This window comes from Ranitomeya variabilis, chromosome 5 (genome assembly GCF_051348905.1).
Source record: "Ranitomeya variabilis isolate aRanVar5 chromosome 5, aRanVar5.hap1, whole genome shotgun sequence".
In the NCBI taxonomy this organism is placed as follows: domain Eukaryota; kingdom Metazoa; phylum Chordata; class Amphibia; order Anura; family Dendrobatidae; genus Ranitomeya; species Ranitomeya variabilis.
Genome location: NC_135236.1, coordinates 105359193 through 105378328, shown reverse-complemented (window position 1 = coordinate 105378328; position 19136 = coordinate 105359193). Strand labels below are relative to the sequence as shown.

The 19136-nt window shown below is 42.3% G+C and overlaps 1 protein-coding gene across 5 annotated transcripts in view; it reads left to right on the top strand.

Moving 5' to 3' along the window:
- The window catches only part of ADD2 (adducin 2), a 157538-nt gene that overhangs the window by 125382 nt on the left and 13020 nt on the right, over positions 1-19136 (top strand). For 2 of the 5 annotated variants that reach the window (XM_077263099.1, XM_077263100.1), the window contains exons 11-15: positions 414-533; positions 6899-6988; positions 8576-8741; positions 10816-10932; positions 11374-11439. In XM_077263099.1, the coding sequence (XP_077119214.1) occupies positions 414-533; positions 6899-6988; positions 8576-8741; positions 10816-10932; positions 11374-11408 (528 nt within the window). In that variant the 3' untranslated portion in view covers positions 11409-11439. Of the gene's footprint in view, positions 1-413; positions 534-6898; positions 6989-8575; positions 8742-10815; positions 10933-11373; positions 11440-19136 lie in introns of those variants that run through there. The other 3 variants (XM_077263096.1, XM_077263097.1, XM_077263098.1) reach the window with 2 other exon arrangements.

Sequence of the window (19136 nt, the reverse complement as noted above, 5' to 3'; positions counted from 1 at the left end):
CTAGTTCTGTAATTATGATTTCCTGATGACAAAACAGTGATTTTAGCAAAACTACAGCAAACAGCCTAGTAAGTGACACATTGCTGTAATTAGGGTTTCTATCTCTATATTATGCTGCCCTGAGATTAGGTGGCAAAAATCATCACTTAGGATAAGAAGGCAAATCAGGAACTCCATTTGCAGACACATGTTTCAGGGTGTGTGCCCCTCATCAGTGCAAAGTAGGAGAATTGGTTTGGCTGAGTCGATATTGACTTTTAAGATTGTTACTTCCATTAGATTTCTTGACCTATTACTCATCTAACAGACTACATACATTTTAAAATGGCTGATGTATACTTCATACCATTCAATGCTACATACATAATACTTTGGCCATACCAACCTCCTATTTCTGTCATCCATTTTCTTAGTGGCTGAAAGCAGATGAAGTGGTAAAGTCCAGCAGTGGGATGCCCATCCGTATAGAGAACCCCAACCAGTTTGTGCCGCTCTTCACAGATCCTCGTGAGGTTTTAGAGACCAGGAACAAGGTGGGTTGGGATTCTTTATATACAATTGATACTTTGTCTAGCGGAGCTCTTACAAAATCTACATGCACTCCAACAATGGTTCTGGCCCTATTTTCTCTACACATCAGGTGCTCTTTTGCATTAGACCTCTGCAGTAGTGTACATAGATCAAAATGCACACTTAAAGGGGTATTTCCCAAAATATTACGTTATTCCATATCCTTATTGATCGCCAGCAGTCTGATCACTAGCACCGGCCTGATGCCAACATCGTGGCTCTTGAATTCGGAAACATGGCTCTGAAAAAGGACAAGTTTCCCTCCTAAAATTATAGTTATTAAAAGGGGAACTCTTCCTGCACTTATGGAGGTTCCAATGTTAACTATTATTGTCGAACTCAACTATTAATAATTAATATCCAACTTAATAATGCCTTAACATTATCTATTCCTTATACTATGTACTAATTGAGACAAAACCGTGTATCAATAAAGCAATAAAGGATATTTATTACACACACGTCTACAGCTTATTACATACCGTACATATATATTTATACCCAAGCTGGCGACTATAACTATATATATATATATATATATATACAGTCATATGAAAAAGTTTAGGCACCCCTATTAATCTTAAGCTAAATGTTTTATAAAAATTGTTTTTTTTGCAACAGCTATTTCAGTTTCATATATCTAATAACTGTTGGATACTGTAATGTTTCTGCCTTGAAATGAGGTTTATTGTACTAACAGAAAATGTGCAATCTGCATTCAAACTAAATTTGACAGGTGCATAAGTATGGGCACCCTTATAATTTTCTTGTTTTAAATACTCCTACCTACTTTTTACTGACTTACTAAAGAACTTCTTTTGGTTTTGTAACCTCATTGAGCTTTGAACTTCATAGCCAGGTGTATGCAATCATGAGAAAAGCTACTTAAAGTGGCCACTTGCAAGTTGTTCTCCTGTTTGAATCTCCTCTGAAGAGTGGCATCATGTGCTCCTCAAAACAACTGTCAAATGATCTGAAAACAAAGATTATTCAACATAGTTGTTCAGGGGAAGGATACAAAAAGCTGTCTAAGAGATTTAACCTGTCAATTTCCACTGTGAGGAACATAGTAAGGAAATGGAAGAACACAGGTACAGTTCTTGTTAAGGCCAGAGGTGGCAGGCCAAGAAAAACATCAGAAAGGCCGAGAAGAAGAATGGTGAGATCAGTCAAGGACAATCCTCAGACCACCTCCAGAGAGCTGCAGCATCAACTTGCTGCAGATGGTGTCACTGTGCATCGGTCAACTATACAACAAACTTTGCACAAGGAGAAGCTGTATGGGAGAGTGATGGGAAAGAAGCCGTTTCTGCAAGCACGCCACAAACAGAGTCGGCTAAGGTATGCAAACACACATTTGGAGAAGCCAATTTCTTTTTGGAAGAAGGTCCTGTGGACGGATGAAACCAAGATTGAGTTGTTTGGTAATACAAAAAGGCGTTATGCATGGCGGCAAAAAAACACAGTGCGTTGTATAGTTGACCGATGCACAGTGACACCATCTGCAGCAAGTTGATGCTGCAGCTCTCTGGAGGTGGTCTGAGGATTGTCCTTGACTGATCTCACCATTCTTCTTCTCTGCCTTTCTGATGTTTTTCTTGGTCTGCCACTTCTGGCCTTAACAAGAACTGTACCTGTGTTCTTCCATTTCCTTACTATGTTCCTCACAGTGGAAATTGACAGGTTAAATCTCTGAGACAGCTTTTTGTATCCTTCCCCTGAACAACTATGTTGAATAATCTTTGTTTTCAGACCATTTGACAGTTGTTTTGAGGAGCCCATGATGCCACTCTTCGGAGGAGATTCAAACAGGAGAACAACTTGCAAGTGGCCACTTTAAGTAGCTTTTCTCATGATTGCATACACCTAGCTATGAAGTTCAAAGCTCAATGAGGTTACAAAACCAAAAAAAGGGCTTTAGTAAGTCAGTAAAAAGTAGGTAGGAGTATTTAAAACAAGAAAATGATAAGGGTGCCCATACTTATGCACCTGTCAAATTTTGTTTGAATGCAGATTGCACATTTTCTGTTAGTACAATAAACCTCATTTCAAGGCAGAAACATTACTGTGTCCAACAGTTATTAGATATATGAAACTGAAATAGCTGTTGCAAAAAAACCAATTTTTATAAAACATTTAGCTTAAGATTAATAGGGGTGCCCAAACTTTTTCATATGACTGTGTATATATATATATATATATATATATATATATATATATATATATATATATATATATATATATATATATATATATATATATATATATATATATATATATATATATTAGTATTACAGCCCTAATACAATAATAGCAAAACAATACCACTAATTCAAAGCCACGATTCACTAATAATATCTGTTACCCAAGTTACACGAATCACACATGCAATATCAGCCCACCGGCCTATCACTCACTATCCCTAAGGAGCTAGTGGGGGTTAATGCAGGGCCTAATAAGTAAAGGGTTACAGGGGAGTATTCTTAGGTCAAATGTGCTCATCACGCTGTACATGGAGTAAGATAGAACATGTGGCTCACTCAGAATTTTTACATCAAGCCCAAGAGAGGTGTGTCCAGTCCAAGGTGTGGAGGACAGTCTATTGTATTTGTCCCCACCCAGTGGCTAAACCGATTCTTCTAACACATGGCTGGACCTTTTTTGGACCTGTGCTCCATTGAAGATGGAGCTCTGCAGAGCCATGTTTCTGAAATCCAGAGCCTCAATCTAGGGATTGCAGGTTAGTTCCCAGTGGAACATAGACTAATATCTAAGGTGTAATTCCACATATTTCACATGACCATCACCATGCAAAAGAAGAAGTGTCATTCGAAAGGAATAAAATAAAAATTAACTTTATTAACAACATATGACATGTAAAATCATTTAAAAGGACAGGGTGTAAGCCTCCAATAGTTGAAGGGGGTAGTCCTGTAGCAGGAAAGTTGAATTAACATAAAAGACACATAAGTCCCAAACTAGCAAAAATAAGAAAAACAATGATCTTGGTGGTGGTGGCCACTTGAAATGGAATGCTAGTATAACAGTTTCAACCTAACAGATTTTGAAAAGGTAATATAAAATGCTAGTTTGAAACCTGAATCAATGGCACAAGTGAAATCAATACGCTAAAGACAAATTAATCCAAGGAAAAAATGATGAAAAGTAGTGTAAGAATATAGACGTCTATGAGAATACATATAGGTATATAGATACATGTAGAAAGCTTAGTAGCAATGTAGGTTACCTTGTATAAGACGTAGCCTTGGATAGATGGTGCCCCAATAGTAATGTGCACAATTGCCTGCTGCAGGAGTGACCCTCTCGCCCGGCGAGCGCTGTTTCGCTATGTAGCTTCTTCCAGGGCATGAATATCTAAGGTGTGAAAGCATAATGAAAAATCACCAGCAGTTAGTGTCTAGAAGAACCAGTCAGAAAAAGGAGGTGGGAGGTAAGGAAGGGAAAGAGGGGGATAGTGTAATGCAGCTCCCAGACCAATACTAAAAAACTGTTCCATGTCAATCTATAGACAGGAGGGCTAAACTGGTTCTTCATAGAAATGCCTTTTCAAAGCAGAGGCCTGAAGGCCAATGTGTTAAGTTGGATCTATACATACATTGATCCCTCAGCCAAAGCTCAGGAGATGTCTCTATCTCTAATGGACTAACAGTACCAGGGTTTATGCTCAATGTTACAGCATATGCGGACAAGCTCTTATTTTTTATTTTAAATTCCACAATATTTCTACCAAATTTTCTGCAAGTATTTCACCAATATTTCACGTTGTTCAAATTCTAAATTAATTTCTCTAAATCGGAAGCCCTAAATCTGTGTCACAGAAATGCTATCCAGTTAACTTAAAACCTCCTTCAGATTCCGCTCTCTTTGAAATATCTTGCCATTTTGCTATTTCAGACCTTGAGGCAAAATTTCAAATAATATTTTCCTCTCTCTTAGAAAACATCATCGATAACTGTCTCCATTGGGCCAAGGGAACCTTTACGTGGTTTGGCATGTAGAGAGATATTTTTAAAATGAATCTCCATTCTCTTTTTTTTTTTCTATTGGCGATACAGAACATTTTTCGTCTGGAGTGTAACTCCAGCCAGACTCAAACGATCCCTACTAATCACACCTAAACATCGCATTGGTATAAGTCTTCCTGACTTTGTTATACCACTTAGCCTCCCATCTTGCCAGAGCCTTTGATTGGGTAGTCATGATAACTCAAAACCCTGGATGAAGATAGAACAGAGTCTCTCAGCAAATCCTTTAAAAGACTTACCATGGCTAGACCCTGCCTTACCATGGCTACACCTTTCCTTACTGTTCTAGATCCTTAGAACTCGGTAGTTACAATCTTTTACTTGCTGTAACTATGAAGCTGCATGAGCTTACATCTTGCCCCTCTCTTCTACCTTGTACCCAACTTTAGGTAATCCTCAGTTCCCCCCTAGTCTAAAAGAACTGCGTGAAAAGTGACCAGTTGTGGATTACTGACTTTGTTATGGACACAAATTGGTCCACTTTGGATTTACTATTATCTCTCGCTGAACTCTGTTCCTTCGGAATCTGGGGAGCAGAACAACTTTTACACTTCCTCAGTTCCCTCCCATCCAGATCCACATATGTTTGCGGCAATACAACATTCAAGACTCTTTGCCTTAGCAAAGAGCCTCTAAGACACACTCTGTCAACATCTTACTCGCTCCTACAGTCACGCCCTTAACTAACCTTACCTAAGTATATGAAACAATGAGAAGATGACTTTGGCCTGTCACTAACTGCGGAGCAGAGACAACAGAACTACCTCCTATCTCATAAGACTACCATTAGTTCCTAATCCCTTACATTAGTTCCATATGAAATGTTACCCATAAATAAACCCCACAAGCTGGAGGTGCGAGGAGGAAGAAGGCTCCATCATACCTCCTGGTCTTGTAGACTCCTTGTCCCTTCCGGAGACATGTTCAGAAGTTAATTCACGGAGTCACTCACTTGATGATGGACTTGTGTCCTGCTGTTTTCCTGCTCCATCACTGTGAGGTTCCTCTTTCTACTAATAAACGCTCTATTCTGCACCACCTTGTCATGTCTGTCAGAACTTGCATTCCTCCATTACTGAAAAAAGATAATCCTCCATCTGTGTCACAAATATAAATGATATGAAGCCCACAGAGGACCTGTCCTCTACGTTACAGGGCTCTCAGGAGAGATTCACCAAGACGTGGTTTTATTGTACTGAGTTCCAACAAACACAAGAATCCAGTGATTATTATGGGGCGTTGTCTAACAATCTAAATGTTAATACCGATTTAACAGCTTTCCGTATTTACATTGTTCCACTCTCCTCGCTCCTTTTGTGTTTAGCGCTTTCCCTTTTCTTCTTCCTCTTTTTCTCCTTCGTTCTTTAGGGTTTCGCCCATTCTTCCTTTCCTCTTTACCTCTTTTATTGTTATATTTGAGAATTCTCTGACCTTTAGAGAACCCAGCGGTAGCCTGTAGAGGGAGTGTTCCTTCCTCCAGATGATTCACAGCAGTATTAGCTCAAATGTCAGACCATGCTATTACGTATAATATTTTTGGTATTAAGTCTATTTTATATATAAAGTCGTCTTTTATTAGATAATAATGTCCTTTAAATGTAATTGTATTGTGGAGGGTTGTTGCCCCTCTATCGTCTACGGCTTCATTTTTCAGCTATTAAATAAAGAACGTAAAAGAAAAAGACAAAAAAGGACTGTGTCTGTTGGTAAAGAAAAAGGATCAAAAGTGGGAACAATAAAAATGGGGTTCTGCGCCCCTGGTGTGAATGGAGTGGTAGTGAAGATGCATCACAACTCTGCTGCTTTCAGTGTCGTTAGGTGCAGTGGTCATAAATGGACCCTAGAAGTGGTTATTCACTACGGCACCATTCACATGGAGGACATAGGACCCCCGTTCACTTGATTGATAAGGATTTCTAGTGAAGCAACGTCTTCATACATTTATAACCTTTAGAAGTGTAGACAATTTTTTCAAACAAAATAAGACTTTTCTGTAAATGTATAAATTTGTATTATTGGCAATTATTGTCCAGTATTACGCACTTGGGATATATGATCAGATATAGCAACAGCTAATGAATGATATTTCATGAAGTGATGATAACAATCTGCAATTTTTTAATAAAAATAAAATCAGAGGTGCAGCCAACCCAAACTCATATTAAAAAGTTCTTCTAAGTTGTGAAAAACCCCTTAAAAAAATAACATAAGAAATGCCTGCTGTACGACGCTGCGTTGTTTTCAGCCCGTAATCATTGTACTCAATTTACTTTAATACACAGATTCGGGAGCAAAATCGCCAAGATGTTAAGTCTGCTGGACCTCAGTCTCAGTTACTAGCCAGCGTGATAACGGATAAGAGCAGAAGTCCGGTATGTTCCTATATCCTTTAACCTAATCAAAAATATCCTATTTTATAAAATATCCACATATTAATTTTTCCATTCCAATTGGGGAAGTGCCCACTTAAAGGGCTTGTCCACTATCAGGAATGTGGGCCCCAAACTGTGTTAAAGAAACAACAAAAAAAACTAACAATAACTCTACAGGTTCTGACCCTCCCTGGGTTCATCGCCGATCCTCGCCACTGCTCTGGTTTCAGTTTTTTGGCTCCAACAAATGCATCATGTGCACTAGCAAAACATTGAGCTTAGCGGCACGGGTTCGGTACCACTTTCCTAAAAATGGATAACACTTTTAATAGCGCTATTATGTTTATAAAATGAATACGTTTTTAATGAGACAGTCTAATTTCGAAGACACATTTTAAGATACAGTACTCTTGCAATGAATTCCAAATTAATTTGTAGGGGTCTCTCATTTGTAAACAATGAGCACCATCTAATGCCTAAATCCCACCCGTCGTGGTGCTTTAGGGAAATTTGACACCTGCTGCCAGGTTCCCTTGCAGATTACAGAGCAGCTGTGCAAAAAACTTTTAAAGTGCACTCTTAGAAAACTTTTGACATGTCAAAGAGATTTCAGAATTTTGATCGACGGTGGTCCTGGTGGTGAGATCCAAACCGAACACTAAAATGAGGAATAGCAAGCCATCAGCCAAGAGAGGCTCTTGTGCGACACTGAAGATCATCTCAATAGAAAGTCTGTGGATGAAGAATGAGGATAATACTTGACTAAGCGCTTCTGCTTAATGACTGGGACTAGTGATGAGCGAGTATACTCGTTGCTCGGGTTTTTCAGAGCACGCTCGGGTGACCTCCGAGTATTTATGACTGCTCGGAGATTTAGTTTTCATCGCGGCTGAAAGATTTACAGCTAGTAGCCAGCATGAGTACATGTGGGGGTTGCCTGGTTGCTAGGGAATCCCCACATGTAATCAAGCAGGCTATTAGCTGTAAATCATTCAGCTGCTGGGATGAAAACTAAATCTCCGAGCACTCATAAATACTGGGAGGTCACCCTAGCGTGCTCGGGAAAACCCAAGCAACGAGTACACTCGCTCATCACTAATTGGGACCATAACTAATCGCGCCTTCTGTGGAAACAGAATTTCTAAAAACGCCTTTTTTCAAATGACGTAACACATTTTTGGTAATAAGGAGGAATAAATCTGAAAGTTTTTCTTGTTTCATTGACTCTGGAGAAGAGTGGCGCCATAAGAGTTTGGCAATGACTCATGTTCCCTACACTGAATTAACATGCATAAATAGAAAGTCTGCAATCTATTGTAAAGCATATACTATGCTGTCAATAATTCTTGTCATATATCATGTATTCTGGGTCCCATCTTTGGTAGTCCTGGTAGTTTTAGTTATGAGACAGTGTAGGCTACAGGCTGCCATCCACATAGGACTGACTAGATTGGACACACTTGTAGTATCATAGTCTTTTCTCCGAGGTCCTTACAGGACTCGACTGTGCTCTTTATGGCAGGTCTAAAAAAATGATTTATAAGGTAAGGTAGAATAAATGAGACAGCTTTCTATTTGTGTTTTAAGTCTGCAGATAGTAATTTGGCATCCAAAACAGAAGCAGAACTGAAGGAGCAGCCAGTAGAAGAGATCCCGCCAGAACCTGAGCCACCAAACCCCTTCAGTCAGCTGACAGACCAGGAGCTGGAAGAGTATAAGAAGGAGGTGGAAAGAAAGAAGCACGCCACGGACGGTGGGTAGACATCTGCAGAGTTTTTGTTTGTTTTGTTGAGAACCTGTTTGGATTTATTTCCTCTACCTCTCCTGCTTCTTGTGGATCATATTATCATCGGAATGTCCATACATGAGTGGTAATGATTAGTGATGAGTAAATATACTCGTTACTCGAGATTTCTCGAGCATGCTTGGGGCTCCTCCGAGTATTTTTTAGTGCTCGTAGATTTAGTTTTTCTTGCCGCAGCTGAATGATTTACATCTGTTAGCCAGCATAAGTACATGTGGGGGTTGCCTGGTTGCTAGGGAATCCCCACATGTACTTATGCTGGCTAATAGCTGTAAATCATTCAGCTCCGGCAAGAAAAACTAAATCTCCGAGCACTAAAAAATACTCGGAGGAGCCCCAAGCATGCTGGAGAAATCTCGAGTAACGAGTATATTCGCTCATCACTAGTTATGATACCAAATTCCAGAAGGATGGACAAGATATAAGATACTGTTCAATATCCACTCAGACCGATCATTCATGAAAAGGGAGTGAGGGGCTGCTAGTACTGTAACTGCACACAGATAAGGCTTCCATAAATTGCCAAAGACGTCATTCACACGTCTGTTTTTTTTGCATATGAGAAAGTACAGACTATTTTTTCTTCAGTGTGCTAGATCTGATTTGCATCCATGTTTGCTCCATGTGTGCATTTTGTACATGTGGCATGCATTTTTCTGACATTTAAATAAAATATTTCCAAGTTTCTCTTACCAGTTAAACAGTAAAAAACAAAGCCATTATGTGAATGGGTGACACAGATCAAAAACAGACATGTCTTGGTCAACAACAAAAAAAACACGTATATGTGAGCAGCCCCATAGACTATAATGAGTATGTGTTCTGTCTGTGAAAAACAGGGATAAAATACGCACCTGAAAAACAGATGTCTGAATGAGGCTTTTCTCTTAGCCCACAATACAGAATGCATAGTATGTGATGTGCGTAGTATGTGATTTGAATACATGTGGTCACATGCGGACTAGACGTGTGCGGCCTTCCATAATGCATTGAGCGAGGCTGCACACATCTAGTCAGAATGTGGCCAGAAGTTTGCATATCGCACACTTGTGTTCGCATGCTCCCAGCACCAGAGGATACTCACGGCATGCGGTGCACTTAGAGTGACTGCAGACTTGTTCACTAAAGCCCGACAACCCCTTTAATGATACTACGTGTATGCAGATACTGTAGTAGAGCTGGTTGGGCCTTAAATGGGGTGTTCAATATAAATTTTATTCAACAGCGGAGACTATAATAAAATACCAATTACTCACCCTTTAAGCTGCCAGCACTCCACCTATGGGTCTCCACTTACTTTTAGTGCTAGTTTAGAACAGAAAATAATATGGATAGTGCACTAACCAATGTACCTCAATAGGGCTGTGCAGACAACATTTTTTCACACAAACTGAGCACCTGAGTGAAAAAAAATCACGGCATGCAACACTGTTCTCTTTTGAGTAACCGATGACAGTCGCCCATTCAAGTCTATGGGTGCACAAAAGAGAATCGGAACCCACACAGAACATCCATGTGGCATCCTATTTTTACAGATACTTTCCCATTATTAACCAAGGAAGCTGTATTTGATCATGTATGTTTTCGAATGTAGATGTATGAAAAGGATGTAAAAAAGGGAAACAGATGAAAATTGTCCGAGTTTTCTGGATGAAACTGGGACAATTTTTCACACTCTCATCTGACCTTGGCCATAGGCAGAGGAAGACTAGTGGCCCAAGCACTTAGCTGTTACCAGTGATGCCAGTTATTGGCAGCTGTGGTCACCTGCATAGACAGCTTCACATAAGCAAATGGAGACTGCAGGCACCACGGCATTGGCAGCTTAAATAGGTGGGAATTTAGGTTAGTTTTTTTGTCATATTCCCACAGATTTAGCAGATGTGATGAGCCCTTTATGAGGTGTAACACGCGCATTTCATTACCACACACTAGTTGTTTTTAGACAAGTATCACTCTAGTAATTTACTAAGTATTTCCATTGTGACCTCCATTACTACGTGAATGCATTGTGTGTATACAGACAAAGAAGCTGTGGATGAGGACACTCAGCCGTCCCTGGTGACACCACCTACTTCTCCTGCAAGGAGTCCAACCAAGGCAACACCTCTAATCGTGTCTCCTTCCAAGTCCTCTGAAGGTACGATCTTGCGGTCAATGTTATCTTGTAGATTGTACGTATGGGTACAACCTCATAGTCGGGCAGATATAATCAACAATGTGGGCATCTGCACTGGTGATCAGAAGTGATGAATCAGATTGGAGAGATTATTAGAAAATCTAACAAAAATCCATCCCTAAATTAGTGAAATGGATGAGAATGTCAATAAGTCATGTTCGCCAGGTGACCTGTGGCTTCTCCTTCCATCCCGGTGTGGGGCTTCTCCCTGCTCTGTGGACTCACACAGGGTCTTAAGGAGACTATTAGTATCACTCCCTAGAAATCAATCTTTACCTTTCTCCTGTCCCCGTCCTCCCTCAGCTTTATCTCTATTCATTGTGATCATACGTTGTCATTGTGTCTTTGTGTGTGTTCCCCCACAATGTTTCCCTTCTCTTTCCATGTGCTGTCTCATGGCAGGAGTCACCTCAGACTCTGAATACCTGTCTCTGTAGTAAGTATAGAGGTACTGGCTTCTTATTTTTGTTAACCCCTTCTGCTACTGCTCCTTAACGTTTCCTATTTACCTATTTTATACCGAATATTTGGTCACCATGCAAGACAAATAGCATTATACCAAATCTACATCTTTAATAAAATCAAAAAGGCGACAGCACTCACTTGATTTTTTTGGTTATACATCTAATTATCTATCTACCTATCTATCTGTCCATCTTCCTCTCTATCAATTTATCTATTATAATACCAGAGACTTCCCTAATCTCAGCATTTTTTGATAGCCCAAGTCTACAAGATTCCATGCCCAGAGTTTGCAAAAACCCACTTAAAATCTACCACACCATTATATGTGATATACAACTGCATTATGTTGTGTATGACACCATGTATTTGACAAATGTCTTTGATCCAGAAAAAATGTTCAGACATTTCTATTTTTTTTATTTGATAGGAGTCATGTAGTAAAATTGAAGTCATCTATTTTTTTTCACTAGATGATAATTATTTATTATTATAGCACCATTTTTTCCATGGCGCTTTACATGTGAGGAGGGGTATACATAATAAAAACAAGTACAATAATCTTAAACAATACAAGTCATAACTGGTACAGGAGGAGAGAGGACCCTGCCCGCGAAGGCTCACAATCTACAAGGGATGGGTGAGAATACAGTAGGTGAGGGTAGAGCTGGTCATGCAGCGGTTTGGTCGATCGGTGGTTACTGCAGGTTGTAGGCTTGTCGGAAGAGGTGGGTCTTCAGGTTCTTTTTGAAGGTTTCCACAGTAGGCGAGAGTCTGATGTGTTGTGGTAGAGGGTTCCAGAGTAGGGGTGATACGCGAGAGAAAACGGTAATTAGTTCTTACCGGTAATTGTATTTCCAGGAATCCACCTGACAGCACCATTGGAGGACGTCCTCCTTATCCTCAGTGGGACAGGAACCACAAGTGTTTAAAAGGACCCTCCCCACTCCACCCACCAGTGATTTTCTAAGTACCACATCTGGATGGATGCAAAAAGAGAGTTTATTTACAATTACACACCAATGTTACATCACATTAGTCAGTAGTATAAGCTTGCAGTGGGAGGGAACTAGTAGTGCTGTCAGGTGGATTCCTGGAAATACAATTACCGGTAAGAACTAATTATCATTTTCCAGTCCACCACCTGACAGCACCATTGGAGAATACCAAAGGATGTTTAACTAGGGTGGGACTACTGCATGTAATACTTTTCTACCAAAGGCTAATTGGTCAGATACGACATCTAATTTATAGTGTCTAGCAAAGGTAGAAAGACTAGTCCAAGTCGCCGCCCTACAGATTTGCTCAGCTGAGGCACCCCCCTTTCTCTGCCCATGATGTAGAAATGGCTCGTGTTGAGTGGGCCCTAAGAGTGTCTGGGGGATCTTTCCCTTGGTTTGTATATGCTAGGCTAATCATGTTTTTAATCCACCTAGCAATGGTTGATTTTGCTGCTTTGCAACCCCTATTTGGACCACCATATTGTATAAATAAGTTAGTGTCCTGTCTCCAGCTTTCTGTCGCCCCCAGGTATTTTAGAACAGTCTCCCTAACGTCAAGGTTATGGTAGACCCCCTCTTTTGCGTTTTTAGGGTGTTGGCAGAAAGAAGGAAGGATTATCTCCTGATTTATATTGGTAGAGGATACTACTTTGGGGAGGAAAGCTGGGTTAGGTTTGAAGACTATTCTGTCGTCAAAGATCTGAAGATATGGGTTCTGGATAGAAAGAGCCTGCATCTCCCCCAGCCTTTTAGCCGAAGTGATGGCAATTAGGAAGGCAGTCTTAAAGGAGAGATTGGCTATGTCCATATCTTCCGACAGTAAGTAAGGGGTTTTACACAAAGTGTTAAGGACCAGGTTTAGGTCCCAAGGAGGAGTTGATTTCCTCACAAGTGGCCTCATTCTCTGCGTGGCCCAGGAAAATCTCGCTATCCAGGGATGGGAGGCTAGTGATGTATCAAAAAAGACACTAAGTGCTGCAATCTGTACTTTTAAAGTACTAGGCCGAAGGCCCTTGTCAAATCCGAGTTGCAGGAAATCGAGGATTCTGGGGATATCTGGTTTCGAAGTATCCACAGGACCTCCTCCCAGAAAGGAACAATACCGCTTCCAGATCTTGTTGTAAATCGCCGAAGTCACCGGCTTTCTGCTTGCCTGGAGTGTGGTAATGACATCTTCTGACAGGCCTCTGGATCTTAGGGTTTGCCGTTCAGGATCCAAGCAGATAGGTGAAGAGAGTCTGGATTCTTGTGGAACACTGGACCTTGAAGTAGAAGGTCCTGCCTGTTCGGTAGTAAGACTGGTTCCTCTGTTGACATCTTGGATAGTAGAGAAAACCAGCTTCTTTTCGGCCAAAAAGGAACCACCAGGATTACGGTTGCTCTTTCGTCTCGTATCTTCCTGAGTGTCTTCGGTATCAGAGGAAGAGGCGGAAATGCGTACAGGAGACCTTCTCCCCAATACTGAGACAAGGCATCTACTCCTGTGGCTCCATCTAGAGGATTCAGAGAAAAAAATGCTCTGATCTTTGTGTTCGATCTGGTGGCAAAGAGGTCCACCTGAGGTGTTCCCCATTTCTGGCATAGACTGCTGAATACTTCCGGGTTCAGTTCCCATTCTCCGGGATGTACCGACTTTTGGCTCAAGAAATCTGCTATCTGATTCTTGGCGCCTTCCAGGTGAACTGCTGAGATGGATTTGACAGATCTTTCTGCCCACCTGAAAATCTGGTCTGCTAAGTGTTGCAGTGGTGGATGTCTCGGACCTCCCTGGTGTCTCAGAAATGCTAGTGCTGTGACATTGTCGGACAGTATTCTCACGTGTCTGTCTCGGACCAATGACTGGGCCTGGCACAACACTTTCCAGATCGCATACAGCTCCCTGAAGTTTGACGATCTTGCTGCAATCTGAGGAGTCCATTCTCCCTGGTAGTATGTTCTTCCTATATGACCGCCCCATCCGTACTGACTGGCGTCTGTGGTAACCGTAACACAGGGATCGAGTATCCATGGAACTCCCTCTCTCAGGTTTCCCGGTGTGGTCCACCAGGTTAGGGATCTCTTTACAGACGGAGACACAACCATCTTCCTGTCCAGGGAACTCTGTTTCCTGTTCCAGGATCCTAGGACTTCTCTTTGCAACTCCCGCGAGTGGAATTGGCTCCATTTCACACAGGGTATGCATGCTGTCATGAAGCCGAGTATCCTCATTGCCTCTCTTATGGAGGGGGTACTTTTCCTGAACTGATGAATGTGCCTGATCAAGGCCTCTTGCCTGTCTTCTGGTAAAAAAGATGTTCTTAGATTGGAATCTAACATCACCCCCAAAAATTTTATTCTGGAATTTGGGACCAGGCAGGACTTCTTCCAGTTCACAATCCACCCCAGCTCCTGTAGGATGGAAAGAGTGAAAGTGCAGTCTATTTTGAGGAGTTTCTGTGATTTCGCCATTATCAGGAAGCCGTCCAGATATGGGACTATGGTCACATTCTGGTTTCTTAGATAGGCCACAACTTCCGACATCAGCTTGGTAAAAATCCTGGGCGCTGAAGCAAGCCCGAAGGGGAGACATCTGAACTGGAAGTGATGTACTATCCCCTTGTTCATTATGGCAAATCTCAGGAATCTTTGGTAGGAGATGTGTATCGGGACATGATAATATGCGTTGCTTAGGTCTAGGGTACACATTACCATGTCTGTTGTGAATTCCGTTCTCGAACTCCCTCCTGTGGTCATGAATGGTACTTCGGTGAGTTCTGTCCGTGGACTCCCTCTGGTGGCTGTGAGTGGAGCTGCTGGTTCTGAGATTCCTTCTCCAGCTGCCCTCGTTTGGGGCTAGGCTGATTCTCTATTTAACTCCACTCAGATCGTTACTCCATGCCAGCTGTCAATGTTCTAGTACTGGTTCAGATCTCTCCTGGATCTTTCTGAGGACCTGTCTACTCCAGCACAAGCTAAGTTCCTGTTGTTCATTTGTTACATATGGTTTTTCTTGCTAAGTTCTAGTCCAGCTTGCTATCATGAAACTACCTGGCTAGCTGGAAGCTCTGGGGGTGCAGAGTGGCACCACCGCATCGTGAGTCGGTGCGGGGGTATTTTTTGCACACTCTGTGTGGTTTTTGTAGCTTTTTGTGTTGACCGCAAAGATCCCTTTTCTATCCTCAATCTGTTTAGTTAGACTGGCCTCTCTTTGCTAAAACCTATTTCATCCTGTGTTTGTGATTTCCTCTTATCTCACAGTCAGTACTTGTGGGGGGGCTGCTCTTACCTTTGGGGAAATTTCTCTGAGGCAAGTAAGGCTTTGTTTCCTTTCTTTAGGGGTAGTTAGCTCTTAGACTGTGAAGAGGTGTCTAGGCAGAGTCAGGCACGCTCCACGGCTGTTTCTAGTTGTGTTGGCAGGAGTAGGGTTTGCGGTCAGCAGAGTTCCCATTTCCCCTGAGCTCGTCCTGATTCCGTGTTTAACTATCAGGTCATTCCTGGTGCACCTAACCACCAGGTCCATAACAGTACAGCTGGCCCACAAAGTGTTAATGCATCTCAATAGAGGGAAAAGAGAAGTTCTGAGACCATTTTTTTTTTCTCTGCAGTATGTTTTGCCTTTCTTTTCCCCTTAAACTCTGGGTGGTTCAGAACTTAGGTGTGGATATGGACATTCAAGGTTTGTCCTCTAGTGTAGATCAACTCGCTGCAAGGGTACAAAACATTCAAGATTATGTAGTTCAGAATCCTATGTTGGAGCCTAGAATTCCAATTCCTGATTTGTTTTCTGGGGATAGATCTAAATTTCAGAATTTCAAAAAGAATTGTAAACTGTTTCTTGCTCTGAAACCCCGCTCTTCTGGTGACCCTATTCAGCAAGTAAGAATCATTATTTCTTTGTTGTGTGGCGACCCTCAAGACTGGGCATTCGCCCTGGCGCCAGGAGATCCTGCATTGCGTAATGTAGATGCGTTTTTTCTGGCGCTGTGTTTGCTTTATGATGAACCGAATTCTGTGGATCAGGCAGAGAAAATCTTGCTGGCTTTGTGTCAGGGTCAGGATGAAGCGGAGGTATATTGCCAGAAGTTCAGAAAGTGGTCTGTGCTTACTCAGTGGAATGAGTGTGCCCTGGCAGCAATTTTCAGAAAGGGTCTTTCTGAAGCCCTTAAGGATGTTATGGTGGGGTTCCCCACGCCTGCTGGTCTGAATGAATCAATGTCCTTGGCCATACAGATCGATCGGCGCTTACGTGAGCGCAAAACTGTGCACCATTTGGCGTTATCCTCTGAGCAGAGGCCTGAGCCTATGCAATGTGATAGGACTTTGACCAGAGCTGAACGGCAAGAACATAGACGTCAGAAGGGGCTGTGTTTTTACTGTGGTGACTCCACTCATGCTATCTCTGATTGTCCTAAGCGCACTAAGCGGTTCGCTAGGTCCGTCACCATTGGTACTGTACAGCCTAAATTTCTTCTGTCCGTTACTCTGATTTGCTCTTTGTCATCCTATTCTGTTATGGCATTTGTGGATTCAGGCGCTGCCCTGAATTTGATGGACTTGGAGTTTGCCAGGCGCTGTGGTTTTTTCTTGGAGCCCTTGCAGCATCCCATTCCTTTGAGGGGAATTGATGCTACGCCTTTGGCCAAGAATAAGCCTCAGTACTGGACCCAGTTGACTATGTGCATGGCTCCTGCGCATCAGGAGGATATTCGCTTTTTGGTGTTGCATAATCTGCATGATGTGGTCGTGTTGGGTTTGCCATGGCTGCAGGTCCATAATCCAGTATTGGATTGGAATTCAATGTCGGTGTCCAGTTGGGGGTGTCAAGGGGTACATGGGGATGTTTCATTATTGTCAATTTCTTCCTCCACTCCTTCTGAAGTCCCTGAGTTCTTGTCGGATTCCCGGGATGTATTTGATGAGCCCAAGTCTAGTACCCTACCTCCTCATAGGGATTGCGATTGTGCTATTAATTTGATTCCTGGTAGTAAGTTTCCTAAGGGCCGACTTTTCAATTTATCTGTGCCAGAACACGCCGCTATGCGGAGTTATATAAAGGAGTCCTTGGAGAAAGGGCATATTCGCCCGTCGTCGTCACCATTGGGAGCAGGGTTCTTTTTTGTGGCCAAGAAGGATGGTTCTCTGAGACCTTGTATGGATTACCGCCTTCTTAATAAAATCACGGTCAAATTTCAGTACCCTTTGCCTCTACTGTCTGATTTATTTGCTCGGATTAAGGGGGCTAGTTGGTTAACCAAGATAGACCTTCGAGGGGCGTATAATCTCGTGCGTATTAAACAGGGCGATGAATGGAAAACAGCATTTAATACGCCCGAGGGCCATTTTGAGTACCTGGTGATGCCATTCGGCCTTTCTAATGCTCCCTCTGTGTTTCAGTCCTTTATGCATGACATCTTCCGAAAGTATCTGGATAGATTCATGATCGTATATTTAGATGATATTTTGGTCTTTTCGGATGATTGGGAGTCCCATGTGAAGCAGGTCAGAATGGTGTTCCAGGTTCTTCGTGCTAATTCCTTGTTTGTAAAGGGATCTAAGTGTCTCTTTGGAGTTCAGAAGGTTTCCTTTTTGGGCTTCATTTTTTCCCCTTCTACTATCGAGATGGATCCTGTTAAAGTCCAAGCTATTTATGATTGGACTCGGCCTACATCTGTGAAGAGCCTTCAGAAATTTCTGGGCTTTGCCAATTTTTACCGTCGCTTCATCGCTAATTTTTCTAGTGTTGTTAAACCATTGACTGATTTGACCAAGAAGGATGCTGATGTGCTGAATTGGTCCTCTGCGGCCGTTGAGGCTTTTCAGGAGTTGAAACGTCGTTTCTCTTCGGCTCCTGTGTTGTGTCAGCCAGATGTTTCGCTCCCTTTTCAGGTCGAGGTTGATGCTTCTGAAATTGGAGCAGGGGCTGTTTTGTCTCAGAGAAGTTCTGATTGCTCTGTAATGAAGCCATGCGCTTTCTTTTCGAGAAAGTTTTCGCCTGCTGAGCGTAATTATGATGTTGGCAATCGGGAGTTGTTGGCTATGAAGTGGGCATTCGAGGAGTGGCGACATTGGCTTGAAGGAGCCAAGCATCGCGTGGTGGTCTTGACAGATCACAAGAATCTGACTTATCTCGAGTCTGCCAAGCGGTTGAATCCTAGACAGGCTCGATGGTCGCTGTTTTTCTCCCGTTTCAATTTTGTGGTTTCGTACCTTCCGGGTTCTAAGAATGTGAAGGCTGATGCCCTTTCAAGGAGTTTTGTGCCTGATTCTCCTGGGGTTCCTGAGCCGGCTGGTATTCTCAGAGAGGGGGTAGTTCTGTCTGCCATCTCCCCTGATTTGCGGCGGGTGCTGCAGGAGTTCCAGGCTGATAGACCTGACCGTTGTCCAGCGGAGAAACTGTTTGTCCCTGATAGATGGACTAATAGAGTTATCTCTGAGGTTCATTGTTCGGTGTTGGCTGGTCATCCTGGGATTTTTGGTACCAGAGATTTGGTGGCTAGGTCCTTTTGGTGGCCTTCCTTGTCGCGGGATGTGCGTTCTTTTGTGCAGTCTTGTGGGACTTGTGCTCGGGCTAAGCCCTGCTGTTCTCGTGCCAGTGGGTTACTTTTGCCCTTCCGGTCCCGAAAAGGCCTTGGACGCATGTTTCCATGGATTTTATTTCAGATCTTCCTGTTTCTCAAAGGATGTCGGTCATCTGGGTGGTTTGCGATCGCTTCTCTAAAATGG